This window comes from Colletotrichum tamarilloi (assembly GCF_030869305.1).
Source record: "Colletotrichum tamarilloi strain Tom-12 chromosome Unknown Scaffold_9.1, whole genome shotgun sequence".
NCBI lineage: Eukaryota > Fungi > Ascomycota > Sordariomycetes > Glomerellales > Glomerellaceae > Colletotrichum > Colletotrichum tamarilloi.
This window is the reverse complement of record NW_026849392.1, coordinates 108,991-136,157: the sequence shown is the minus strand read 5'-3', so window position 1 is coordinate 136,157 and position 27,167 is coordinate 108,991. Positions and strand designations below refer to the sequence as shown.

The 27,167-nt window shown below is 52.1% G+C and overlaps 11 protein-coding genes across 11 annotated transcripts; 4 read left to right on the top strand and 7 right to left on the bottom strand.

Moving 5' to 3' along the window:
- Positions 1–4: 4 nt before the first annotated feature.
- CTAM01_03790 (uncharacterized protein) lies at positions 5–1,000 on the bottom strand (the record flags this gene model as incomplete). The annotated part of the gene is made up of 1 exon (XM_060519821.1): positions 5–1,000. One exon carries the CDS (start codon positions 998–1,000, stop codon positions 5–7), a length of 996 nt encoding a protein of 331 aa, XP_060385242.1.
- Positions 1,001–1,542: 542 nt separating this feature from the next.
- CTAM01_03789 (uncharacterized protein) lies at positions 1,543–2,564 on the top strand (the record flags this gene model as incomplete). The annotated part of the gene is made up of 5 exons (XM_060519820.1): positions 1,543–1,626; positions 1,706–1,768; positions 1,842–1,965; positions 2,015–2,157; positions 2,235–2,564. The coding sequence occupies 5 exons, from the start codon at positions 1,543–1,545 to the stop codon at positions 2,562–2,564; spliced, it is 744 nt and encodes a 247-aa protein (XP_060385241.1).
- A 525-nt stretch (positions 2,565–3,089) lies between these two features.
- Positions 3,090–4,461, bottom strand: CTAM01_03788 (succinate semialdehyde dehydrogenase; the record flags this gene model as incomplete). The annotated part of the gene is made up of 2 exons (XM_060519819.1): positions 3,090–3,508; positions 3,561–4,461. The coding sequence occupies 2 exons, from the start codon at positions 4,459–4,461 to the stop codon at positions 3,090–3,092; spliced, it is 1,320 nt and encodes a 439-aa protein (XP_060385240.1).
- Positions 4,462–8,112: 3,651 nt separating this feature from the next.
- On the bottom strand, positions 8,113–8,869 carry CTAM01_03787 (uncharacterized protein; the record flags this gene model as incomplete). Its single annotated transcript, XM_060519818.1, has 2 exons — positions 8,113–8,384; positions 8,440–8,869. The coding sequence occupies 2 exons, from the start codon at positions 8,867–8,869 to the stop codon at positions 8,113–8,115; spliced, it is 702 nt and encodes a 233-aa protein (XP_060385239.1).
- A 1,031-nt stretch (positions 8,870–9,900) lies between these two features.
- Positions 9,901–12,850, top strand: CTAM01_03786 (uncharacterized protein; the record flags this gene model as incomplete). The annotated part of the gene is made up of 4 exons (XM_060519817.1): positions 9,901–10,132; positions 10,194–10,278; positions 11,278–12,372; positions 12,673–12,850. The coding sequence occupies 4 exons, from the start codon at positions 9,901–9,903 to the stop codon at positions 12,848–12,850; spliced, it is 1,590 nt and encodes a 529-aa protein (XP_060385238.1).
- A 410-nt stretch (positions 12,851–13,260) lies between these two features.
- On the bottom strand, positions 13,261–14,377 carry CTAM01_03785 (uncharacterized protein; the record flags this gene model as incomplete). Its single annotated transcript, XM_060519816.1, has 2 exons — positions 13,261–13,953; positions 14,048–14,377. The coding sequence occupies 2 exons, from the start codon at positions 14,375–14,377 to the stop codon at positions 13,261–13,263; spliced, it is 1,023 nt and encodes a 340-aa protein (XP_060385237.1).
- Positions 14,378–16,629: 2,252 nt separating this feature from the next.
- On the bottom strand, positions 16,630–21,126 carry CTAM01_03784 (uncharacterized protein; the record flags this gene model as incomplete). Its single annotated transcript, XM_060519815.1, has 1 exon — positions 16,630–21,126. One exon carries the CDS (start codon positions 21,124–21,126, stop codon positions 16,630–16,632), a length of 4,497 nt encoding a protein of 1,498 aa, XP_060385236.1.
- A 671-nt stretch (positions 21,127–21,797) lies between these two features.
- CTAM01_03783 (uncharacterized protein) lies at positions 21,798–22,271 on the bottom strand (the record flags this gene model as incomplete). The annotated part of the gene is made up of 1 exon (XM_060519814.1): positions 21,798–22,271. One exon carries the CDS (start codon positions 22,269–22,271, stop codon positions 21,798–21,800), a length of 474 nt encoding a protein of 157 aa, XP_060385235.1.
- Positions 22,272–22,677: 406 nt separating this feature from the next.
- On the top strand, positions 22,678–23,079 carry CTAM01_03782 (uncharacterized protein; the record flags this gene model as incomplete). Its single annotated transcript, XM_060519813.1, has 1 exon — positions 22,678–23,079. One exon carries the CDS (start codon positions 22,678–22,680, stop codon positions 23,077–23,079), a length of 402 nt encoding a protein of 133 aa, XP_060385234.1.
- A 588-nt stretch (positions 23,080–23,667) lies between these two features.
- On the top strand, positions 23,668–23,853 carry CTAM01_03781 (uncharacterized protein; the record flags this gene model as incomplete). The annotated part of the gene is made up of 1 exon (XM_060519812.1): positions 23,668–23,853. The coding sequence occupies one exon, from the start codon at positions 23,668–23,670 to the stop codon at positions 23,851–23,853; it is 186 nt and encodes a 61-aa protein (XP_060385233.1).
- A 2,726-nt stretch (positions 23,854–26,579) lies between these two features.
- Positions 26,580–26,981, bottom strand: CTAM01_03780 (uncharacterized protein; the record flags this gene model as incomplete). Its single annotated transcript, XM_060519811.1, has 1 exon — positions 26,580–26,981. The coding sequence occupies one exon, from the start codon at positions 26,979–26,981 to the stop codon at positions 26,580–26,582; it is 402 nt and encodes a 133-aa protein (XP_060385232.1).
- Between the last annotated feature and the right edge of the window lie 186 nt (positions 26,982–27,167).

The window sequence follows — 27,167 nt, the reverse complement described above, 5'->3', positions numbered from 1 at the left end:
AAGCTCAAGGAAACAAGAACCTTCCACCTCCAGTCTTTCCTACAGCACCGTGATCTCTCAGGACCCTCATCGCTTCCTCGTGACCTCCAACCGCAGCGCTCTGCAGCGGAGTCTGCCCTCTTCGTCCCTTGAAGCTACAGGCATTCACATCAGCACCGGCCGCCAACAAGCGCTCTATCACATCCACTCGACCTGTCTCAGCTGCCGCATGCAACGCCATTGCATCCCCGTAGATTCCTCCCACGGCGTGGACATCAGCGCCTTCCCGAAGAAGAAGGTCGGCGACCTCGAGATGACCTCGCAGACATGCGCCCTGAAGAGCCGTGTAGCCCTTGTACTTTGCCGAGGCCGCGTTGATATCAGCCCCGTGTTGGAGAAGAAGCTTCACTATCGCCAAGTAGCCGCCGCCCGCTGCGGCTTGCAGTGCCGTATACCCCGCCGTTGGTGAAGGCGGGGCGTTCACGTTGGCACCCATTCGCAGCAGTCGACTGACGAGATGCTCGTGTCCTCGTTCTGCTGCTGCCTGGAGTGCCGTTCTTCCGTTATACCGCGTCACAACAACCGGCGACGACGATGGTGTTGTTGGTGACCTGTACCCCGAAGGATGCGGCACAGGCTTCAATGACACCTCGTCGACTCTGGCCCCCGCGCTGAGCAGGATATCAACGACCTTTTCGTTGCCGTGCCCGCAGGCTATCTGCAAGGCGTTCCTTTGGAAGTTGTTGCCCCCGCAAAAGTGGATATCGGCGCCGGCGTCGACAAGCATCTGCACGGCCTGTTCGTGGCCGTGCATGCATGCAGCCTGGACGGCCGTCTGTCCGTAGTACCCATGCGGGGGCTCGTTGACGGCTGCCGGGTCGGCGGCAAGGATAGCGCGGATTTGGTCCAGGTCTCCGCTTCTGGCGGCGAGCTGTAGCGGCGTCCAGCAGTACTCCTCTCCATCGTCAGTCTGCAGAGTCGGGTCCCACGCCGCGTCTAGAGGCGGCAGGGATTTGTGCATGACTGTTGGGCTCTGAGTAAGGCGAGCCAAGGCTCGGGAGGGCAGGTGGTATTCGTGGGATCGAGAGGATCAGGAGGGGTCCATCCAGCTTCGTGAGCTCTTAGGAAACAGAACTTCAGCTGTGATACTGATAAGATGGCAACAGTTCAGGCAAAAGTAAGCCCGTCAAATTTATGCTTGAAATTGCATATTGCTTAGTGATGTGTTGTTGGCGACTGGAACGGCTGCATGTTGGTTGGCCAAGACGGGCGTTCGATCCTCTTACATGCGCTAGCTTACCGGATCCTGTTGCCTATCGATCGGGATTCGGCACACGTCTATCCTCAAGATGCGGGGATCAAAAGCGACATGGGTCCGGAGGGAGGTGAACGTTTAGATGAATATCACTATCTCTAGATGCCATCTCTGTATCGAGGACAATGGGCGACTGTCTTACAGAGACTACTTCGCAACTCTCACCGTGATCATCTTGCACAACGCAAGCTGCTGTTCTCCGTTCATCCCTTGACCCAATTTCCTCGCCTCATTCCAATTACGCAGCTATGCCTGGAAAGTGGGAGAAGCCTTTTCGCGATGAATCAGGCTTGTCGTCTGAGGATCTCAGTCTAACCGATGAGACTCTCAGAGTACGACGAGCAGGACCTAGACGCCAAGTCTGGAGGTTATTGGGAGAAGCCGCTCTCGCAGTTGTAATCATCATACTAGGCGGAATCGTCATTCATGATAGAGTTCTTCCAAGGACTGGATTATTGCCCTACGGGCCAGTGCGTATGTAACCCCCCGGCTTGCCTCTTTTCATGAAAATCGCTAACAATCACTGCCATTACCATTAGTTCCCCAGAAAGTTGTCACTTTCGGCAACACGGCTGGCTTTGGGCCGGATCTCGTATATGCGGACCGGCAGATGCTTCTGAACGCTACAAGAATGCAAGAAGTACATGAGAACTGGCAGCAATTATATCCAAGTAAGTCATCTAGTTTACCCATGGGATATCGCTGACCTCCGCGTCACAGTCAGTCGAGGCTACTTTGTGGCAGACGAAAATGGTGCAGAATACAAAGTCCAGTTTCCACCAGCAGACATCAGCGGCGTGTTATCCCCAGATGACAAGCGCAGCGGCTGGGTTCTCTCTGTATTTCATCAGATTCACTGCCTGGTAAGCATCTGAGAGCCACAATTCAGTGCTATGTTCCTCGCTGCCTAGGACAAAAAAGAGCTGACACCAACCCATAGTCAATCATAACAACAAGGCTCGGCATCTCCCGAAAAGAATTCGCAGACTGGGACCCCTTCAAGTTAGGGCACACAGCGCACTGCATCGAGTACCTGCGACAGAGCATCCTATGCTCAGGAGATACAAGTCTTGAAGGCGAGTCAGGATCATGGTCGGAGAGTATCGGCTGGGGTCAGAACCACGTATGTAGAGACTACGACGCGCTTATGCGGCTGGCGAACGAGAAGGCAGCCTGGGACCTCAGTCACGAGCGCGAGCCGGACCACTCCAAGCTCTTTGATTCTACCATGGAAGACTGCGATTCAGAGAATGGGGAGTACTGTCATTGACAGGTTCAATCACGATACCATCATGTAGGAAGGAATGGGGATCTTTTGCCTTGCCTACATATCCATGAGTATGAACATAGATCACATCGCCAAGGTAGTGGTATCAGCATGTGAGATTGCTATCTGCCGGTGAATATTGTGTGTCTCACTGAGCCTGGTCTAGTTAATGGCACCTGTCTACATCAATACAGTCTATGGCCAGCTACCCTTGAGCTTAAATGCAGGTCAAGCTCATTAGATGTTACCACTTTGAGTCGTACAGCCAGCCGATCAAGTATTCTAGGGGGTCCAAAGATCCGTCAATACCCCCGAGTATCTTGATCGATCCAAATAGTATTACGGGCTGATACTTTTTGCCCAGGTCCTTATTATGTAAGTGTAATGAAGCTACAAGTACGTCGTAGTACTTTGTGAGATAGTGCCGAAAGTGTCGTTGATGTCCCAGCTAGTCGTTTCCTCGGGTGATATTGAACCCTTTCAGCAGCATTCCATGAAGCTATTGAGAGAAAGGAGCATTCATGCTACCTAAGAGATACCGACTAAAATGGACTTCACCGCCATATACTCGCTAAGCCCAACCGCACCACCTTCTCGCCCATACCCGCTTTCTTTCACACCTCCAAAGGGACTTTCGCAGGCACTCAGGCTGCCAACGTTGATACCGACCATGCCGGTATTCAGCGCTTCTGCGACACGCCAACTGCGAGAGATACTCTCGGTCATAACAAAGCTTCCGAGGCCAACATTTGAGTTGTTCGCCAGTGTAATCGCTTCTCTTTCGTCCTCAAACTGATACAGTCCTAGCACGGGAGCGAACACTTCCTCCCGAGTCGTGATCATATCCTGCTTCATGTTGGTGATCAATGTAGGTTGCATAAAATAACCACCCAGCTCAGATAGCAAAGAACCTCCTAGAATAACTTCGCCACCGAGACGTTGTGCATCTGTCACATGGTCAATACATGGCGATACGGTCAGAAACAAAATGGCACAGACCTTCTATGTGCGACAAGGCCTTCCGAAGCCCACCTTCATGCGTTAATGGCCCAACATTGACGTCTGCTTGAATGCCGGGGCCGACTTTGAGTTGTTGCATCCTCTCTTTCATCTTCAGAGCGAACTTATCATAGATGCCCTTCTCAACAAATACCCGGTTGGCTGCCACACAGGTCTGTCCGGAATCGCGAAATTTTGCGACCATCAGAATCTCTGCCGCGCGATCAAGGTCTGCGTCATCGAATACGATGAATGGGCTATTGCCGCCAAGTTCGGGAGAGAGCTTTTTTAGCGTTTGGCCACATTGCTCAGCAAGTAGCTTCCCAACGCGGGTGCTCCCTGTGAAACTGATCTTCTGGACCTTTTGGCTTTTGCAAAATGCTTCCCCGACCTCAGCAACCTTGTCCAAAGTCAGGACCACATTGATGGAGCCCGGGGGAAATCCAGCATCCTGGGCCAATATGGCTTGGGCAATACAGCTCAGTGGTGTCTCGTCTGCAGGTTTCCAGACAGTCGTATATCCGGCAGCTAGAGCCGCCCAAGCTTTACGAGTAATCATGGCTATGGGAAAGTTCCACGGTGTAAGCAGGGCAGCGACACCCAGGGGCTGCTGGATGGTCAGGATGCGTTGTCCGGTATTGGCGGCGGGGATAACTTGGCCGTATGTCCGCTCTGCCTCGCCGGCAAACCACTCGAGAAATGAAGCCCCGTACACTACCTCCGCTCTAGCCTCAGCAAGAGTCTTGCCGTTTTCCAGCGTCAAGATCAGGGCTAAGTCATCAATGTGCTTGAGGCATAATTGATGCCACTTCCGCAGCCACCGTGCTCCCTCTCTTGCGGGAGTCTGCTTGAAAGATCCGAATACTAGCTGGCCGTAACAGCTTAGCCGGAAATATTGCATAACTTGCGTTAAGCCCGCTTGAAACTGGGAGCAGCATTCGCCAGCTCGCGTAGATCGGCTATATGCGTTGTCATCCCTGACACGGAAAAGGTTCGTCTAAGGTCGGCCGTGCACGACACCTTGGGCATGGTACGGATACGGATGGGGCTGCCAGAAGCCAAGGCAAGTACAATCTCCGACTGTTTTCTTTAAAGAAGGCACGGCAAGGCGCCCAACTGCCACCCGCGCCTAGCGGTCCCCTATATGTCTGTTGACTTTCCGCCGTGCCAACCAAGCAGCCAGTCGACGACCCATTGCTGACCTTTCGTTGACGACGTCCGGCGGGCGGGGCCGCGTCCCCGTGCACCGCTCAGCCTTCAGCTTTCGGCCTCCCTGCCCAGAGAAGACACAGCCATGAAATGAAAAGAGAGAAATAAGAGAAAGCTTGAAAATTTCATACAAGTCTAAACCTTGGTGCCTTCATTGATAAGTCTGGTATTAGTACTATTAGTATATTTGTGATTTGTTTAGTTTCTGTCTTTGCTGATCGCTCGGGCGGTTCTCGGCACTCTTTACACGGTAATAATACACAGTACCAGTGGATACACTCACTGTCTAGATAGAGTATACATATGCTAAATTACTTTGGACAAAATCAGTTCGGGAAATTCACGACTAAGTTGAGAGTCTCTTTATTTTCACTTTCTTGTATGATTGTTCAGGACGATTTTATTAGACGAAGGTTTCTTTGCAGAGTAACCACAGCTACACACCGATCATCTAAGCATCGTCTGCCCCATGGTAGCAGTGACAATGTTTATATTCGCCTGGCTCAGATCGCCTCCTGCCGCATCGAAAGCTGCTTGAACTAGTTCCGCAACAGTATCACCATTAGGCTGTGCTTCGGGGAGCTTAAACCAGTCTATCTGCGAGTTGGGTATAGATAAGTTGAAACCCAGAGCGAGGAGTCGACTGCGCTTTTAATAATAAGCTAGATAGGAGGCGTGGACGATGACATACCTTCTTACAGCATCATCAGGCTGGCCGCCGATCGAATCCTCACTTTGTATGGTGCCGGCTATCGTCAGGGGTAAGGGGCAGTAATTCTTCCAGGAATTGACTCGATCAATGGCTGTCCCTGTAGTGGCGCCGAAGCGAAGAAACACGACCTGGTTGCCCCCAACAGTACAGGGATCTGTTATTGTCCAATATACGGTTTTAACCATGGTAGCGTGATAGAAATGCTGGATTCTCTGAGACTATCCCACTTTATGTGAGAAATGTACTGTGGACGATTTGTACTTGCTCGCAGGATAATTGCGGTCAGACCAAGGATGACCAGGAGAAAAAAATGTGAAGAGACAAGATGCCATGGAGAGTGTCTGTCTAGTCTGTATTTATAAATCTCTTGGATCATGTGATCTATGTTAGGAATCAAGAGCACATGAACAAGATTGAACGGTTTCCGATTTCGGACAAGAATGAGAAGCGACGCGTGGCGAAACTTCGATAGAGCGTTTCGTTCGTAATGGACGCAAACAGCAAGCCACACGAGTTTTGCTCAAATGGCCATTGCAGAGATTCAATAAGCGAGCCAGTTCCTCTCAATCAGGTTTCGGGCTTGGTGTTAATCGACAAGGGAGCTCCTTACCAACAAATGCAGTCGATTGGCGCTTTCGAGGCGTCTCGCTCTGCTCAGCCTTTGATGGGCCGCCGCGGTCGAAAATGAAGCTAGTGCGGGGATCAGTATAAACAACATCGTAATGCGCCAGGCGGTGAGTATGCCGTCGACCTAGTCAATCGCTAGCTGTTGCAGGCTCTCGCCTTGAAGACATATATCGGCGAGGAATCTGCGTTGACAAGATATGGTTAACAATATATATTATGACTAGTCATCATAAAAAGATCATCTGATTTCTTGTTTGACAACAACGGTCTAGTAATATAACACTTAAAACCCGGAGTCTGAGTTTGTAGATAGAGTATCCTGCACTTACTATGTTTGAAAATAAGATATGTATATATACATTGTATATATACATGTATAGTTATTTACTTTATCAATACTTTTAGGGCCAGCTAGCCGTATTAAGGTATTTTAGCAGAAGTTGAGGCTGCGGGACTCAGGTAAACAGTGTCGTAGTCATGGATAGCTTCCCCGAAGCTATGTCTGTAGGTAGTACGTTCTCAAAATCTAAAGTACCTGCTTGAACCAGAAAACGCCGTAGACAAAGGTACGATTTCGGGCTGCCTGACCCTCTCGATAATGTCCGACCGGCTCGTATTGCCACCCAATCAAGTGATCGTGATGAGATATACATCCGCCAGCAACACTGGGACGTATCGGACAGTCTACACCTTATAGATAGCATCACAGACGCCACTGACTCCACTAGCTCCGAAGTGGTAGAAGAGGTAGATAACTCCGTGCGCATCAATTGCCGGCTACAGGCAACAACTGCGAGACTCCGGGAGGTGCTCTCGCGGCATAGCGCCGATGAGGAGATGGACAAGATATTTCGATAAATTGAAAACCATCGTAAGGCCTGACTTGAAAAAATAGCCCCCTGGATCTAGTACTGGAAGGCACTTACTAACGTCTTGCAGCTGTCGGCTGACGCGAGCTGATCCATTTCAGCGCTCTGATGATCGATTGTAGTTGAGAATGTGTTGCTAGGGTGCCGGATCTAGCCTTGCTGCCGGGGTGAGACACGGGCGACGGTAAATCATACCAACCAGCTTGGGTCTGACCGGCGGAATATCCACGTGCGGATGATGGACTGGATTCCCTTGGGCCCCGAGACATGTCGCTCTTAGTCCCCCCCACCAAAGAGGCCAGCCAGAAGATGCCCTTAGTGCCCATAGTGCAATGTCACCAGTTGAGGGCCAGTAGGGAAGTAACGAGGGCTCGTAGTTCCTCTGAACGCGGTTTTTAGAAGGATCTCAAGAGGCCTGCAGAGGCCCTCGACTAAATCACAGGCTGGCATTTTCGCCGCTAGTCCCATGCGGCAAATCCCCTTATTTCGACGGCGCTTGGTGTACTAAGCCAGGCAAGATGCTTTCCCGACTGCCGGAAGCATAGCTTGGTTCACTTGTTTATCCCATCGACTGCTAGATGGCGTCGCTGAAAGCATCTCCAACTTTGCTCTAACTTTGCCCTTATTCGTTTTTTTGTTTTTTTGTTGATTAGTGGTTATAAAGAAAATAGTCATGGATCAACAGATGATTTGCTGCTTCCCCACATAACAACACGCACTTCTGTAGTGATGCCACCTAGCAGTCGATGGGATATGCCAAAGGCTGCCAGCAGCCACTTAGTGACTGCCCAGCCTCTGCTCTCACTATTCACTTCGGATGTTCAAATCACAGCGCTCACAAAATCATTCGAATTGACAATCACTCCAGGCAAGCGACTTCGTGGGGGTACGCCATATAATCAGAAAGCGTATATATTACTGATACTAATTTCACACTTTGATCTGCGTTGATCTGCGTTGACCTGCCGGCCTCAATTACTGTAATATTTCCCGCAGACTCAGCCACAATTTCAGCCGATTGATCATATAATATCGCATGTTAGAGGCGTAAACTTGCTCATGCCGAAGACATGAAACTGTAATGAGCTGAGAGAAAGCTACGGAAACGCCGCGATAGACTTTCCAATTGAGACATTCAATGGTCACTAGGAACCAGATGTCCGTTTGGAGTGTGGACAACGTTCTTCGTGCCATTCCCATCAACGCTGGTGAAGTCCAGTTTCAGAACATCATTATTGAGGCTCTGACGATCGATAATATTTCCAGGGGTGTATTTACCCTCCGTCAGGTAGTACACGACCTTTGGCTGGATCTGATAGGTCTGGTTCGGCTCGGGAACGAAGACTGCCGAAGGTCCGGTGAAGTTGCCCCCAGAGTCAGCGCCGCCGAGACCGATAATCCAGTTATCTGGACAGTATATTAGGGGCTTGAGCAATCTTGTGGACGCAATTAATCTACTTACTACTCTTAGCGGTGGAGACATCGAATCGATCGTCTGTCTTGAACGCAAAAGCTCCGGTTTTGCCAGCGTTGGGAGGCTGATCAGGAGCGAACTCAGGGATTTGGTTCACACTGATCATTAACTGAGTGTCGCCATCAACGGTTTTACCGCTAATATTGTCCATGTGACCCAGTGTAACAGGTCGCTTATCACTGACACTGACAGTGACACCGGACGCCGGGGTGCCATGCGAGTTCCCGAGAACGGCGTAGAATTGCTTGTAGACAGTGAAGACCGTCGGTTGACCTCGGCCCGCAGTGGCACTTGCAAAAACGTTGGACCAGAGTTTGGGCTGAACATTAGCGGTAACCTGTGGGACCTCGGTAAACAAGGTGTAATTGGCAACGCTGCCACTCTGGTTGTTGATATTGATGGTATATGTGTTGACCATTTTGACGGTGTGGCGGAGTTTGGCGAGGTGCGCTAGCTAGTTTGGTGCTGGGAAGAGATTTATCAAGTGGAAGAAGCTGATGGAAGATGATGAGGTGGTTAGTGTGAGGATGTCGAACACCATCGTCAAGGTGATCGAGAACCGGGCTTTTATACTCATTGAAAGACACGGTAAGAATGAAATCCACTCTGGAATGTAGTAGCCTTCCGAAGTGTGTTACCAAGTGACGAAGTCGTAAACTCATGACAAATACAGACAAAAACATTATTTTGAGCTCCTCGAGTGATGGGATTCAAACTCCATCTCAGCTCTTAGGAGACATTCAACTACCTGTCGCGGGTATGGACGAGTGCGTGGCGAGCTGAAGTCTTTCTTGGCGCTCGCGATGATTGACAATTATGTAGAGTATGGTTTCAGTTGAGCCAGCCACATCACACCATAAGGTTTAGCCGTCTTCAGTCAAGCACACGTCGTTAATCGTCGTGGTCGGATGACTTTTCTCACAAACAATGCTGGCGTTCGCGGTGACTGACGATCATGTAGAGCATGGTTCCATTTAGCCAGCCACTTCACACCATTACTTTCGCCGTTTTCAGTCAAGCATACGTCTTGAATCGCTATGGCCGGCTGTTTCTCTTTCGCAAATAGATGACTCTTACTAGATCAATCCCATATAAGACGAAAACCCCGAAGAATATGAACGCCTGGAACCGTAGCATCCCCCTCATGGTTTACTGTATGCACCCTCATGTGCATACACTGTCTTAATGGACCCCAGTACTACCCTCACACCTCTCTCATCGATGCATATGGCTGCAATCGAGGTAGACTCGGCAGCGTATTACACCATCCACATTATAAACAGATCAGGAACCAAATCTACATATGTTCTCTTTCAAGACAGCTTCGATGTCACCCCAAGCCCTCCTGGACCTATTATCTCGGTCATCCTGGGTAGCTATACTGTTGCCCCAGGTGCCACTTTATCCTTGAATATCCCTAACCTACTTGTCGAAGCTGTATGTGGCAATATGGCAGCGGTATCCCGGAATCCTGGTTTCGCATCCCAGGTACTTGCGCAGCCCGTACCAATCACGCCACACGACCTGGCAGCCGGCGGACTCGTTGTGAAAGCAGACTTTGACGACGGATATCCTCATTTCAGCACTGAAAAGCCCTCTCAGGAAGCCAGAGATGCGGCTAAGCCCACTATGTTTGTGTTTCAAACAGCATCAGACTTCAATGACGACCAAGCTGCGGAAGGTACGTCTGTTATATGCTGGCCCTCGAATTGAGAAGACGTTGAACTCATGAAATCCTACAGCCGGCTTCATTATTGGGACTACTATGCAACCGTTGTCGGATAGCATCGGCCCCAGCGTCATGTTTCGCCCCGCTCCAAATAAATCGTATGTTATAAAGCCAAGTTATCGCTTCTATGTGGCGGCTAGTGAAAGAAAGGCCGGAACGTTTGCTACGAAAGACATGAAGTCAGACTCGAATGCTACTTGCAAATTCGAGTTCTCATCGTCTTATCGAAGGGTAAAGATTGTTGAAAATGGTAATAAGAAACTGGAAATTCAGTAAAGCATACAATCCCTTAGCCAGTCATCGGCGAAAGGCCTAGGATAAATATGGTTGTTTAACCTTTTTGGTTGAAGTGTAACCTGATGCGTAAACGAACATGAACGTGAAATAGGGAATCTATTGATCCTGCAGTAGATGCATGTAAGCGATTGACGTTTTTCCCGTGTGAGACAATCCTGGCCAGAATGTGAGCGTGCTTGACTGTGTAATGACTGTATGCGCTGAGTTTCCCCTCAGCGACGAGATCCACTAGTTTTGACGATTCCTTACCTACCTATGCAACGCCAAGCCGTGAAGGAGCAGAATGCGGAAGCTAAATTAGGGTGCGGAGACCGTGACACTGTCTTACTTTCTTAAGTCTATCTCCTGAGTAACCGAGACATGGACATTCTATTTTCCATCAGACAGCCAGTGAGAGACAGGCTCGTTATCCTCAATTAATCAGTCAAAAGCCATAGAAAAGAGAGGTGATAGAGCCCTCGTGAGCCATTCAAAGGTCAAAAACATACTAAAGAAGTTGTCTTCTAGCGACTCAGATGGGACGATTGTGTTATTTGAAATTGAGACATCTCACATCTTCAAATGACAACACCCCTTCTCCTTTCCCTCTTTTGACTTTCCAACCTTGACGTCCCTTTCGGCTAAGTTCAGTCATCCCCATACTGCACCCAACCTTTCCGTCAAGGTTCCCAAGAACCTCGTGAGAATGTTCGCCAAATCTATAAAGGCCTGCGTTCCTCGCCAAAACGAAGCGAATCGTGGCCAGCTCTTTCCAAAGCATCACTTACTTGAACTCTTCTCTTGAACAACACACAGTCTAGTACCGCTGCGCAAACCTTCACCATGAAGACTGAAAGTCCGACTACGGCACGCTTAAGACATCGCAAGGACTGGCCTTCATGGCTGATACAGCTAAAATTCCAGGCCTATCAACACAACATCTGGGAATACATCGACCCCTCGGCACCACCCAACGCCTCGGATCCCGCACAGCGGATCCTCCACATCCCAAAGATTGATGAGCTGATTTCGTGGCGACAGGTTCAACTCAAAGAGCAGTATTCCCGAGAGTTACGAGCGGCCTATTCGGCAAGGGCGGGCGGGTCTCCTCAGCAGCCCCTGCCGCCTGCGCCAGCGGCAGTCACCCTCGACGACATTCGTGAGGAGTTTAAAACACGTCTTGCAGAGTACTATGAAGGTGTGGTCGAGCGCGACGATATCAGAAAGGAGTACCGAACCGTGTGGAACTGGGTCCATGCAACAGTCGACGCGAGCGTGCTGTCCGCCGCGCGGGCGACTGCTGCTGCGGAGGACGACTGTAGCCTGCGAGGTGTCGTGCGGGCCCTGCGAGGCCGATTTGGTCCCGCGAGGGATAGGGAAGGAAGCGTGGTACGGCGATTGTTTCTGGGCCGCGTTTTGGTCCGGAGGGCTCTTGAGAGGGTGAAGGCGCTTGCGAAGGATCCAGCTCACGGGGTTCAACCGCAGACATGCACGGTACCGAGTTTCTTGAAGCTTCCGAATGAGATGCTGTACCACATCATCAGCTTTCTTGAACTGCACGACCAGTTCATTTTGCGTCAAACCTGCAAAGACATGCAAATCCTCCTCCAGAAAGACTGGAGGCTGCTGTTCACTCGCCTTGCCGTCAGTCAAAAACTAGACTTTTTGGCTGGTTTGGCATTCACCTCACCCAACCACTGGGTCTGCGGAGGCTGCCACCTGCTCCATCGCATCGACACGAACGACATGCCTTGGCATCTGCTGCGTACTTGCCCATATGACACAAACAGAGCATGTTTCTTATCCCGTTTCGACATTCGAGAGAGCCATGTTCAACTCGCACTCAAGCTCATGCGACTCGAAACAGCCGCCAACCAGGAGTATTTGAAGAAGATCATGTCACCGTTTACCTTCGAGTATGCCCCTTCTCCAGGTCAAAAGACCAAGACTTCTTTTCACGCCGCGCCAAAAGTTATAGCCGATAGGTTCATACTATATACTCAGCGGGCACTGAGTTATCAGCAGGGCCTTGGAGTTTGGCAAGTTTCAGAGAGAATCTGTCGGCACATCGGTGGATCTGAATCTTGGGGTGGTCCCCCAAAGGAACTTGGCAACGCCGTCAGACTGGCAGTCAATCAGCCGGGAATCGAAGTGAATGGCCATTGTTCACGCTGTCTAATAGACTATTCAATCATACTTGGTCCCGGGCCCGACAGATTCACCATCCATGCTTGGTATGACTACGGTTCCTACAAGTCCCCCAATGACAAGTCTTGGACTGCACCCGTTTATGATACCAGCAACACGTATTCGCCAGGTCCTAAGGTGTATCCTGACTCTGGCAGCATTCGGATGCTGTACGCAACGGGCACCACACTTGGCAACGTCAGGTGATTGAATTGACGACCTACAAACAGGACTCTCTCTTTATAGTCTAGATCGGAAGAGGTTCACTCAAAGCACTGTCCATGAAAGGATTACAGGCTCAGGGTGTATTGGTAGCTCTGGGTGAACTAAGGTAGCTTGTAGTTCTTCTTTAAGTACATGTACAAGCCCTTCTCACCATCCTCTTGTTCTAATACTACACTTAGTGACCAACAAACTCTCTGTCCCATTGACTCCATGTCTTCCTTGTTAAACAACCTTCAGAAAGCCCAGAGCACTCGTCTGCCCGTCCAAATGCAAATCAATACCCGCAGACCAAAGAAGTCCTGTTCCACAAGTGCTTCTCTTGAGACCTTCTTGCGTATCTCTAGGCTGGTTAGTGCTGGTGATACTCTCTCCATTGTACTCAATCGCTCTGATCAACGCAGCCCGGGCAAGTCGAGATCATCCAAGCTCCGAAGATAGGGATAAGGATCCTCAGCGGAGAAGGCGGCATCATATGCGGCGAAAAAGTTATCAAAGTAACTTCCAGTGTATCTGACTTGCACTGGTTCCTCGCCGTCGTCCTCATCACCATCATCGTTATCATCAGAGGGGTTGATATGCTGAGCAGTTCGAGTCGATGCCGGAAAGCTATTTCCAGAAGGAAGACCATATAGGGAGGGAGTCGTTCTGTGCATGGCGTGCGTGATAGAGAAGCTGCGATTGATGACTTCGTCGGGTTCTGTAAAGAAGAGAGCCTCATCATCAACCTCTTCCTTGACCTCATCATCGACCTCTTCCTTGAACTCATCGTCGACCTCATCATCGACCTCTTCCTTGATCTGCTTCTCACTTTCCTCCTCGTCCTCTTGCTCAGTCTTGAGGCCTCTAGGCGATATATGAAGAGGAGAGACTCGGCAGGAAGCTCGGCGACGCTTTCTAGGCCGCAGGGAGACATCTTCATCCTCTTCATCATGGTCCTCACCCTGTCTGTGCTGGTGGACCTGGGCGCGAGTGCGGTCCTGAACCGCATTGTTCTGTTGAACAATGCCGCCCACCTCGGAAGGTCCAGCTTGTGCAGCAGCGGCATTGTTGGTAGTTCCAGCTCGGAGATCGTTGTTCTCATTCTCCTTTATTTATCATTAGCAGCGGCATCACGCGTGAATATGGTAGTAATGGAAGGTGGTGAGGCTTGGTGAGGTGATATGAGATGAGATGGCTTACCTTGGTGATGAGATAGATGATTTTAACCTGACTTCCCTCAGGAACCGAGTCGAGAACCATCTTTTGCATCGAAGCAAGCTTGGGATCGCCAAGGCGGCCGGAGACGCCAGCAATGCTAGTGCCGGGGACAATGTCTTCATTGCCAAAGACGCATTGGGTCTGGGAGGGGCCCTCGGTGAGCCTCTTTGCCATCTTGGCAGTCTCATCAATGAGATTCTCGTTGCCGTCCTGCTGTTGATGGGCGCGAGGGTGAGCGCGAAGCTGAGGCGGATCGATTGGGGTCGCAAATGCCCCGGTGGCATTGCGCTTGGGGATGCTGTGGGAGCTCATCTTCGCAGTGAGATGACGGACGATGAAAGATGAGCAGGTAAGGATGGCTGAAGAGGCGATCGAGTTGCGATGATGTGTGTTCCGGCGGCGCTCGGTCGGGAAGGAAGAAGCTGTCGAGGGATGAGTCGCAAGGGACACAATGAATAGGAGAGTGGAATTTGGAAAGGAGGAAAGAAGCCTTCATGGGCCCGAGATTAAGAGGGGAAGAAACGCGGTGGTTGTTTGGGAGTCTTGATTAGGGCGGGTGAATGAGGGAGGTAGAAAGCCTGTGAATGGAAGAAGGCAAGTGTGGGCGCGGTCCAGCGTGAAGAGGTGAAGTATTGAGAAGACCTTTGCAACGCCTGGGGCGAGGAAAAACAACAGACGCGTCTGATTCACAGTGTCGACCAAACAAGTCTCGTGGGCTAGAGGGCTTCCTTCACCTTCGAGTTCCTATGAATGTGGAGACGATGCTGTGGATGAGTGTGTATGTGAACTACCTACTGAATAAACTCACGTGAGCTGAATACAGATGATTTGAGCCCGTTGTTCTGACCTGGGACGCCTGTCATATTCTGCCACTCGGAGGGATCTCTCTTCTCGACCGACTTCGCGTGATAGCCTAATATTGAACAACAGAGCTACACTCCTAAGAACCATCCTAAAACTCCGAAGTCCCATGGCTGTGTTTACATGTCGAAGTTTATGTCGAAGTTTGGATGTGAGGAAATTTGATTCCAGAGAAGAACGAAGTTTTTACTCGTAGAGGACCGTGTCTCGATGCTGGTCTGCTTCCAGGAACATCAGCCAAACCTGAAGCCAGGAAAATGATGAAGGACGACATGGCATCTGTGAAGTTGAAGAGGGGAGGAAACGGACGTCAGCTTGGGGGCAGGTAGAGTACTTTTATCTCTCCTAAGGGAGAAGACCAAGCACCTTATTCTTGCATCTTGTTCTCCAAGACAACGTTGAAGCAGCAGCTTCTCCTGTAAGCTGAATCACCAAAGGCAAGCACTCCCATCGCCATCCCGCTTGGGGATTGGGCAAAATAGGCGTACCTACTGATTGGAGAGGCAAACAGGTATGGAGGGAAGGCACCACAAGACCTGTTGCCAAGCGTTCTCCGAGGCGGAATCTGCATTCTCTGAAGATTGGACTCTGGATATGGGAAGGAGGTAAGTAGCCCAGGTAGGCTAGCTGCGTCATATTATTCAGGAATGGGAACCGTGACCTTATGAACCCGTGGTGAGATGGAAACCATGGGTCACGGCCTGCAAGAACCGTTGATCTCAAATGCGCTGGGCAGGTGACACTCTTCATCTGAACAACACTGGAACTGTTGAGATGATACACGGTAAAGATCACAAGGAAGAGACACAACGTTAGAATCAGATCATTTCATTTCCGCTACTAAAAGATTGGGGTATCTCGTGCCATGCAAAACGCTTCAAGGACAGTCCAGACATCCAACATGATTCATCATGCCGTACTCTCGTTACCAATTTCCTCCTCTCCTGTTGGGCCTCGAGCCACCACGCTTCCCATCCTCTGTCTCTCTCATTTCGTTCCTTGCCATGATACCACGTCCCAAAACCCAACGCTCCGATTGAGCGAGAAAGAAAGAGAGACAACCCAAAAGAGAAGCGCAACGGCCCAGCCATCACATTATTCATACCCATACTGTGTTCCAAGTTTAGTCCAGTCCAGCTTTCCTTGCTAATCCGCTCCCAAAGAGTGTCCTATCGCTGATGAGGTTGTAGAAAGAGAATATTAATATCGCGCCATTTGCTTTTGTGGTGAAAGTGATGGATGAGAGAAGAGAAAGAGGCGTTTCCGCCATGGCACAGCCAGTCGACAAATACAGGACCACGGATTTCAAGACCCAATACTATGTGTTACATACTTCGCCAGTGATGGCTTGCGTATAGATGGTAAAGAAATATGATAGTAAGGGATGATGAAAGGACTATCCATGCCCACTCAGCCAAGGATGAATGGGTTAGCTGAGCCCTCTCGCAAACGCCGTGCTGTGTTCACCGGCTGCTCTGCTTCGTTGTATAAAAGGGGGGAAGACTCCGCCACTGTGGGGTAGAGTCGATCATGGGCTCGCGCCCTCTTGGATCTTGTGATGCTTCCTCTTCCGTTCCGAATCTTCCATAATGATGCCCTTGTAATAGAGATACGTTGGAATGGGTCATGTGCGTTGTGGTAGGAAATGAGGATAGTAAGGAAACCAGGCTGAAGCAAACAAGGAATGAAGAGACTTGAAAGACTCAGATACTTGCGGTTCGCGCCCTATCCGGTACACGTGCGTAGCAAACCATGAGCTTGAAGCTTGTTCGCAGCTCCTCGCACTCAGAAAGCAAAGCACGATCAGACCAGATGCTCTTGCTGATGGTCCCAGCTGCACTCTCATAGCAGCGGCTGTACCACCATCGGCCCACCTTGGCCACCATCTTGGTGATATTCTCATCGGCGGAATCGCCGTCCTCGTTCATCATCTCGGCAAGGCTGCGAACTTCCTTAGCCTTCCGGGCGCCAGCGACGGGTGGCTTCTTGCTGCCGCTCTCCGACCGAGTCACCACGCTCGCCACTGGCACGCCGACGCGGCAGTTCTTGACATCGGAAAATCCCTTGCGCCCGAGGAGGCGCAGAATGAGGTCGGAGGACGAGCCAATGCTGACTTCCGAGTTGTTCACATGGATGCGTTCTTTCAGTCGGCGGACAGTACGCCTACCTCGGTTGCCCATGTTGTTAAGATCAACGTCAAGGATCGAGAGCTCCAGGTAGCCACCCGGCTTGAGAACTCGACGTGCTTCCGAAACAATGTTCCGATAGTGAGACTCAGGCGCGGCTGCAGGGAAGCGGAAGACCACCGAGGTGAAGCTCTCTGCGCCAAAGGGGAACTTGTCCATCTGAGAGAGGTACTGAATCTGATGGTGGTTTGGCGGGCTCAATGGGAAGCTTGACGAGTTCTTATGCTCCTCTGGCAACGGCGCGCGGGGTGACAGGTTGAAGAAGGTAGCAGCAGGGTATGTCTCTGCCGCGTAGAACGACCAGTCATCGTTACCAAGGCCATCGACAACGAGAATGGAGTGACGCTTCAGCGAGCCGACAACGTCCAGAAGCTGGTCCCGGGCTGGGCTGAAGAGCACATGACCAAAAGACAACCACTTGCTGACCGTCATCGAACCGACACGAAGGTTGACTTGAGAGAGCGGCGACTCATCCTCGGAAGACTTGCAGCTGCAGTCGGACTGTCTTGATCTGCGAGACGAGCTGCTACTTCTCTGAGACGCGGCCGTCGCCTTACGTGCTAGCTCAGTGCTCTCGCGGTCAATGACTCTAGCAGGGATCTCGCCAACAGGTACAAGGATTTCTCCCTCAGGCTTCAACGCAAAGGCAGCCTTGAGACGCTCGGTCATATCGGCGGAATAGACACTAGACGTTGTACCGCCCGCTTCGACCTCGACGTTCTTCTCCAGAGTCTTTGATGGCGGCGCAATGGTAGGAGATTCGAGAGGCTTCAAAGACCTCTTTGACATTCGCGAGCCGTGGGTCTCGAGATGGAACGGGGCGCCCTTTGATGATGTCGCAGATGGCGGTACGTCGCCGATTAGATCGTTGTACTCATCCCAAATCTCGTCCTCAACAAGAGGTGCATTCGGATCGGGCACATAAGCCATGGCATCTGCGAGTGTGTACATGCCCAAACTGCTGGAATCAGTGCTTGTGGTGCACTCAGAGTTCTTTCGAGGGGAAAATGCCAGAAACTCTCTACCGATTTGAATCATCTCAGGCGTCTTGACGGGAACAAGAGAAGAGCGAGGGTCCGAGTTGGTCTTGTCGCTAGTCGCCGTAGATTCTCCACGAGACAGTTCGGGCGTGGATAGCTCTGGGGTTGGGGTCGCACCCGAAGCAACGAAATCCGGGTTGAAGCTTGCGGCTTGCGGCGGTATCTGCATGCTGATTCTGTTGAAAGGACGAGAGAAGCTTCTCGACGAGGTGTGCTCTGGACGAGAGGTCACGACCTTGGGAATCCGGCCAACTTGAGGCAGGCGACTTGGGCGTGGTTCAGCTGGCTTCGAAACACTAGACTGAGGTGTGTGGGTAGGCTTCATGGACCGAATCGCTGGGATTGAAGTTGACTTTGCGGTCGCCGAGTTTCTCCGAGCTTGCGATGACTTGGTTGGCTGTAAAAGCCTGCTCAAGGACTCTCTCCTGTTGGTCTGACTTGCAGAGGATGTTCGTCTTTCTTTTAGAACAGGCGGAGGGGATGGAAGATCAAAGACTTCAGCCTCGCGAAGAATCTCCTCGACGTCTGGAGTACCAATGTCTTCCTGCTCGGAACCGTCCATCAGAGTGTAGAAGGCAGCTGGCTTGTGCTGTACTACTTTCACGGTTGCAGCCACTGGCACCGCATCCTTCTCTGACTTCTTGGTGTTCGGCTGGCTCTGGGATCGGCTGAAGAGATTCCACTTCCTTGGAGAGCGTGTACGCTTGGTGAGCTTCTTCGGTGTTGTCGCAGTGGCTGCGGCAATGCGGCCACGAATGACCTCTCTATGCATTTCGAATTGCGAATCATCCGTAAGAATGCTTGTATCATGGCTGTTAATCGACGGCGACGTGATCCCAGTGGTGTTGATGGGCTGAGGGAGCTTCAGTGGACTCTGGTCCGGAGACGAACGCAAGCGCTGAACGGATCGCCTGAACGCTAGCGTGGGCTTCATAGTCACTGCCTCGGAATCGCTACTGTCGGAGGGACGGCGACGACTGAGGGAGGGATGAGGACCACCTCGAGGAATGGCTGATGGGGCTAGGCTTCGCCCAATACTGGAAGTTGTGGACACCTCAGAGGCGTATCCAAGGCTCTGATAGCTCTCTGAACGGACCAAGTCTACGCTATTATTTCTGTTGTCGACGAGTCCTCCGCCGGAAATGATGACTGGGTTCATCCGCTCCAGGAGGAAAGGGTCAGTTGGCTGGTTGCTGCTGAGGCTGTCTTGAGAGGAACCGGGTCCTAGACTAGGGCGGGCCAAGTTGGTCGATGAACTTCCACTTCGTCTTCGGAGACCACCCAGGCGTCCGTAACCTTCATGCCCAGTGCCGGCGGCTGGCCCCTTACGAGCCGGTTTGTCCTTCTTGTCGACTTGAGGAACCTCCGGCGCTGTTTTGGACCGCCGCCCAAAGAAGGGAAACCGAGAAAAGGTCGATGTACCGGGGCTCGGGGTACGAGTGACGGTTCTGTCGTTCTTCTTCTTCGTGTCCATCGCATTTGCTGAGCGCGGAGCCGGTGTAGCCTCCCTGCCAACCGGCAAACGGGAGGTTTGCTGAGGGTTGTCTGGGTATGATAGGGGAGTCGTTGATCGCGACAATGGCTGCAGCTCCGGTCCACGTTTGTCGCCTAACAAGGAAGATGAGGATAGATTGCTGTGGATGATGGGCAAGGGACCAAACAGCTGGGATTGCAGGTCCGGGGTGTTGTCTCGGCTGGGACGAGCAGGGGGGGTTGCCCTGGGTGAAGCAGCTGGTGTCCGTCGTGGGGGAGATTGAACGGGTGACGGGGCTGCCATGACTGGCACAGCCGGCTCTCGTGAGGCCTTGAATGGAGACTCGTCATTGTCTTGATCCTTGGTAAACTTCTGGGACGACTTCCGTGGCGGTGGGCTAGGAGGTAGAGGCGACAACCTCTTCTTCTTTTTGGACTCTTTGCGGTCTCCTTCTCGAACTGTCGAGTTTGACGATGACGATGTCAAAGACTCGCGTACCGCGGCAAGCCCTTGGGGGTCGGCGCTAAACGCTTCCATCTCATTCGGTATGCTGCCGGCTCTTCTCCGGGCGACTGGTGGCCGTGTTACTGCCGGACTCACTTGCCTCACTCTGGGCACAGGAAGTCGCATCGGAACCACCAGTCCTGGCGATTGTGACGACATGGAGGTGGGAGTGGTATCACGGCTGTATGGACCCGGGCTAGTTGACTCAGAGAATCTAGTGGAAGGGCTGCCACTGAAAGCACTCAACTGGCTGCTGGTGCCGGAGAAGACGGGAGTCGGGGGTGGGAGGTCGTGCGTAGCCAGCCTGTGGAGGAAATCAACGCTAGATCCCTCGGAAGACGTGGAGGGTCGTCCATAGATCTCTCTATATCGATCAAGCTCGGGATAAATCGTTACAGGTTGCGCTTGGGTCTTGGGCAGATCGATAACGTGTGCAATGCGAATCTCGGTTGGGCTCTCGGTCATGCCGCGGTCAAGGTGATAGGGGGCGGGTTCCAGAGAAGCCCGGGATCGTGGTGCTGAAGAAGATGAGCTTCCTCGAGTTGAATCGGTGTTGTTCGAATCGTGGCGTAGGCTTGGTGTCTTTGGGGTGACAGACGACTGCTTTCTCCGCAGTACGTTGCGTTTCGGCTTGGCAACGCTCGACTGAGACTGGCCAGATGTCGATGAGCCAGACATGATGGGAGCATGGCTGGGTCTTTCGGCAGCCGTGCTGTTGGAACTCCATGACTGCGTCTGATGGGTTAAAGGTGGCCGGGTAGAAGGCATCGGAATAGATGGTCGCCGCGAGGAGGCCGTCGAGGGCATCGGCGCAGGTTTGGTCTGCACCGGTTGTTGAATGGCGATCCGGATGTTTTCTCCTTCTCTGCGGATCCTCCGAGGGGTGCTCTGCAAATCCTCGCTCTGTTCGATGTATCCGGCGGCAGCGGCTCTTCTCGCTCGTATCTGTTCATCTGGGCGGCTCGGCAAGCCTAAAGCCGCGCGGCGGGTTGCCATGATATCCCGGTTTTGAGAGAAAACCTCTGGGCCTGTCCACCATAATCCAGCAACCTTACTATCTCATGTCTTTGCCACAATTATGTCTACAAGTCTGGCTTGAAGTCAGCTATGGGGCTCTCAGAGGCAAAGAGGCGGCGGCGAGAGTAACCTGTTGATTGAACCTCGGTCAAAATTCAATGTTGATCCGACGTGGTGTTTCCCGGAGACTAATGCTGTACGACAGGTCAGAACGAAGTTCGCAGGCCAGAGAACGAATACTGGTTTCGGACGCGGTCGACTAACAGAAAGATAGAGATACAGATGATGGTCCCAGAGGGATGGTTTCCTTGATCTGGGACTTCAGATTGGGCCTGGCCAAGAACTACAGGGAAGTGTTATATGGGAAAGATGGATGATTAAGGGCGGCACAGCAGATGTGAAGTTGTGATTCTCTCGAAAGGTCGTAACCAGAAGTGAGGAGAGAGAAGAAAAAAATTGTTTACAAGGAAGGCTGGCGCGGAAGAAGGGGGATGGCTTCCGGGTTGTGATAGTGAGGGTGTGAAGTGGTGGGGTGGTGCGAGGTTGCGCGGCTGCCGTGGGAGAGCCGATTCGGTCGGGATGGTTGTGGTGGTGGTGGAGGGGTTCAGAGGGGTCTCAAAGATGGTGGGGGAAAAGGCCGCGCCTAGAGTCTAGACAGGCAGACAGAGAGGCAGATAGATAGTACCTTGGCGCCGCTGAGAAGAGATGAGCCAGCCCTCTTCTTGTGACAGAAGGATGACGGTGACAAGAGAGGTCGAAAGTGATCTGTCGTTTCGTGGCAAGACAGTCAAGCCAGACCGTGTTGCGCCGGTTTGCTGAGTGGTAGTTTTCGTCGAGATAAGTTGTGCGTCGAGATGCGGAGATGGATGAGTGAGAATGAGGGTGGGCGGACAGGAATATGGAGATGGGAGACGACGGGTAGATAGATCTAAGGTGAAGCAGCGTGGCAAGAGGGCTTGACAAGGAACAAGGAGCACTGGGATGAGGCAAAAATAAGAAAAGAAAGAGAGATGGAAGCTACAGCTACGTAGCAATAAGGTAGGTAGCCAAGGCGAAGCCAAAAGAAGGCAACATCGGATTGTATATACGTCGGGGTAGGCACTCACCACTTCAGGGCATGCCATCTACCTCTCGCAAAGTACCTTCATCCAGGTAAAGTATCTTGCACTTTGCTTGTTGCTTTCCAGGCTACTGGAACAACGTGAATGGACAACGGCGGCCGGGTCGAGCGAGCAGGGGTATGACTAGCAGCAAGAGTGCAGACGGCGGGACAGGAGCAGTGCTTTCTGCACGATATACCGGGATGGGAATGCGAGGCACACACGCACACCAAGGGGGGGGGGGGGGTGGTCTGGGGTGGAACCCAATGGAAGTACCCAACCAAAGATAGGTACCTTTTCTTGGGGCGTGTGAGTGTACGTACTACGAAAAGTATCCCATCTCTCGCATCGCTGCATCTGCATCCATCTAGGTATCTGTGCGAATAGATGAGATGTTGGATGCTAGTTTCTTCTTCGTCTTTACCTACGTATGGCTCCAAGACCCTTGTCTTTGAAATATCGGGCTGGCTGTGCTCTCGCAATACCTATGTCGGGGTGTGCAATACCTACGCAGGCCACACTTACATACTACATTTCTCCTACGCCATGGTCTTGCGGCGGTCAAGAATTGCGCATCATGGGCTCAAGTCAGGTGAGCTGCTGCAACCGCCGAGCACGGCGCTTCGGGATTGGGCAGCCATTGACAGGGAGCGCGCGCAGGAGGGAGCAGATCATACAGCAATTTAGGCCAATTGCTATGTTGACTCATCCTGACAGATGGAGGAAACGCAAAGAGAAACTACAAGAGCCCCCGGCACGCCTGGAAAAGACGGAAAGGGGGAGCTGGGTGAACATCAATATGCGAACTCCTATCGCGGTGGAAACAACCTGAGGAGTGTGCAGATGCGTTGCATAGGGGGGGCTCCGGGCTCCGCTGGGGAGTATTTCAAGACACCTTAGAGAAGGATACGGATACAGATGGGACTCGAAGTGCGAAAGAGGGGCTAGAGACTTTGGCTAGGAGCCAAGACGAGAGGGTAAAATGCTGAGAAAGGCACGCAAGACGATGAGAGGCCGATGTGTACAGGGTACGGAGAGTAGGTGGAGGGGCCAAGACTCAAAAATGGCAAAATGGTCGTGAAAGAGATACCTTAGCTGGGTCGCCTACCTATTACCCGTTACTACCTGATGGGCCAGAAATGACGAGGAAAAAATAGTAGTACGTCGGGGACTCGAGAGACGCCTGGCATCAACAGCCATGAGATGAGGCGCGAAGCTGGCTACTAGGTACTGCGTACTCCGTACGGCAACTGCGCCGCCATGCGGGTAGCTTTTTTCGCCCTGGACTCTGCATACACGGCTCGTCCTATGGCAACAGCAAAGAGCCTTGACTAGGCCACTCGACGTTGTCATTGGGCCGCAAACCCTTGTCGTGCCCTTGTCCGCTTTCGGGGTCCTTTGCATCGTCTGGGATTCTGGGATGCTGGTCCTTTTGCCCTTTGGGGAGGGGGGGAAGAAGACTGGAGAGGGGCTCCAAGGGGGGAAACAGACTTTTGCCGGCACGTCGAATTCGATCTTGATGCTGTTTTTGAAAACCGAGAGGAATATCATCGTTGAAGTGCCGTCATGGGAAGAACCGGAAACCGAACGTGTGACTCAAAATTAGGCGAGCAGGATGGCTGTGCTTACCGCCAGTTGGCATGCGCTACTCGGTACCTTACCCCACGAGCTCACCGACGGCGAGGGCGGTAGTGTGCACGTTACGGTGTAGTGTAGTTTCGTTTGGGTTGGAGGGCACGGGACTCGGGGCGGGAATAAGTCTCGAGTCTCGGCGACACTTACGCAGTACACTGGACGAGCTTGAGTTGAGAAGTTGAGATGGCGGGGAGGCAAACGCCCAAAGCTGGCGGCTGGGAATGCCCTTGGAGCGACAGCGACCGAGGGCACACGGGGGATGGCCCGCCCCGCCATGAACGAGTGAGAAAGATCAGAGGACGAGACCGGACAGGAGTGTACCGTAGAAAAGTCAGGCCTGGTCGTATGAGTAAGAAGGCAAAAGTAATAAGTTTGCTGTTATCGACGGAGAAAGGCAGGGGTGACGCTGGATGTCACTGTCGAATGAATTGCGGCGCACAGAGACTGGTCGTGTTTGGTTGACAATTTCACGTTGCGAATGAGAAACAGCGATGGCGGGTGGACATTGACCCGGGGTCGATGAGAAAACGGGACAATGACCGCGAGTGGTTAGAGGGCCAAATGATGTTACAAGATATGGTACCGGTAAGTGCCTTCCCTCACAGAAAAACCTCAGATTTGAGAGTTGGTTTGTTGGAAGGAACGGTGGAGGGAATGGAAGGAGACACCCCGTGACCCGACAATGGGAGGGAAAGAAGCGACTTGGACGGGAAGCATCGATGGCGACCGAAGACGAAGAAGGAGCACTGGCTGGAGCAGCAGGAAGGACCAGGGAGCAGACAGACGGCCTAGAAAGTGGGTCTTGAATGCACCTGCCCCAATCTGGATCTAGCGCAGCGGCTGTCGATACGTACTTGCGGGTCAAGACGGCTCAGCTTAGTTGGAACGTGCACCTCAGTCACTCAGTGGTCCGTGTCACTGGTCAGTGTGGCCCGTGGAGTGAGGCGGGGCCAACGGTCGCCTCTCGATCCATGTCTTTTTCTTTTCTTCTTCTCGACCTTGACTCTCCTCCACCACGTTTTCTTGCCATGCCTTTTGTGCTTTCTAGCCCAAAACGCTCAGACTGCCTACACACAGAGCGATAGCCATACATTACACATTACGGTACCAACGCTTCACATTATCCACTCAGTCCCAGCCCTAGGCCCCCCATAGCCTCTCGACACCTGGTCATTTCTAACTCTATGGAACAATACGATCCACTTTGCCCACTCGAAAAGTGCCGGATGGGAGCCCTCACACGTTCAACCAGGTCTCGTTATGGCTTCGTATCTGCCTCTCGACAAAGTACCTGCCTCTGTTCTATCCTGCCTTTCCCCTGCGTCTCTCTCCACCGTGTCTAAAGACTATCACCGTCCAACCGCCTGCTACCGAGCAAGACAATTCAGAACCGCTTGATTCACCAGCGTCGTCAACTGTCGTCAACATGTCATCCATCAATGATCCACTGCATGTCTCACTTTCACGCTGTCCGAGAGGACAGGTTTCTGCATGTCTCGCTCTCGTGCCACCCTCCCTGTTGATCGCCCACGCTACCGCTGCGCTTGTCACATACGCCCCACCCTTCCTCCAATGCCCGGCGCTTGTTTGGCGACATCTCCAGATTGCCTCGGCGCTTCATCCTTGATGACCATGAGCTTTCTTCGGCTAGAATTCCCTCGACCCTCGAGATGGTGTGGACGGCTCGGGCGGGCACAAGCCTCGAAAGAGACACAGGCCAAGCTCACAATCGTACCGAGAGACTATCATCGACTTTTCATGCCATCTATCATCTATCAACAAACATACTCTGCCCCTAATCACAGAGAATGTTACTGAACCGGCTTGATGGGCATTACGGCACCACGTTGATTTGCTCTCAACTCTCCGGGCCTACTCCTCGCGAAAACCAACAGGGAAACATCGGTTGGAACGCTCAGTCCTCAAAGCAACTCGATCGAGACGCTCGCAGGAGGATCGACGCAGGACCCCGCGGCGAGGTAGTAGCAAACTTCCACTGGACGCCATACATGGCCATGATAGATGACTGCAGCGAAAAGCCTCAACGACGCGTCGTCGAACCAACGACCAGGAAGCGCCACCAACAATCAGACGCGCTTTCACGTCTGTTCGTAAGTCGAGTTAGGATTCATTGAGGGTGTCGTCAAACTTGGTGAACCGGACCCTCGGCCTACTAAGCTAATAGGAGATGGATGGTACGGCACACCCTCGAAGCCTCCTTTATCCAAGATAGTCCCAAAAGATCCGGGCAAGGTGGACCGACGGATTCGAAGTATTCTCCCAATTGTTATATTCTCCGGCACAACAGGCAATGATACGCTCACCAGTGGCCCGCCGTCCTTGCAATCTCACCCACGACCCGGTCGTCTGATACGGCCCGTTGCCCGCAGAGTCAGCTTCACAGCCTGCCTATCCGTGGGGTGACTTGGGGGTGAGAGTCGGCTCGATACGGCAGTCTGGTGATGGAAGACATTTGGAAGTCTTCCATTCGCAGACAGTGCAACGCTCCAACCCATCTTCAAGGCCCTTGTTCCAAGGCAAACTAGAGTTTGATATTGTCTCATTCAAAGCCCAGATCCGCTCGAGCAACGACCATCGCCCCCGTCGGCCGCGTATAGCATCCAACCACTATTGGAAGAGGAGTATTGCTATTCTCCTCGTCCGGGGTCTGGAGCATTCTCAATTGTATGATTGGCTCTATTCGAAATGGACTTCTGGGCAGGAAGGGGCGCGATCCCTCTCCCCGTCCTTCATTGGCCTTTTAATGGACAATTTGGGCCAATCACCTGGCTGACCCATCACAATCTCCCACCACCAAAACTTTGGTCCCTGAAGGTCCATTCCCCCCTCATGCATGTCTCTCCTTACCCGCATCTCCCGGAAACGGTCCATCACCAATCGTCTACTTTGACTCCACGACCGAATGTCTCTTTCAAGATGATTATGCTGAAAAGAGATGATACTGGCGTCATGAGTCTTAGTCAGAGATGATATCTCATCTTGACTTTTAGGCCGGCCCCGAACGTTTCCCCCGCAACGGGCTGCCAATGTCTCGGAGCCTACGCTTGCAAGGAAAATGACAACTCCTGTCGCACACATTGACGAGTACGGCGCGGACAATGGGCAGCATAAACAATTATGATGTCCAAAAGAAACGTCAACAAGTGATACTCGACGAGCTTACCATCAAAATCCGCATGTCGCCAGGCCAGCAATCGGCTTCTGACCAACATTGGGTGCATGATTTGCGGCATGCAGGATACGACGAGAATAGCAACATGGCCT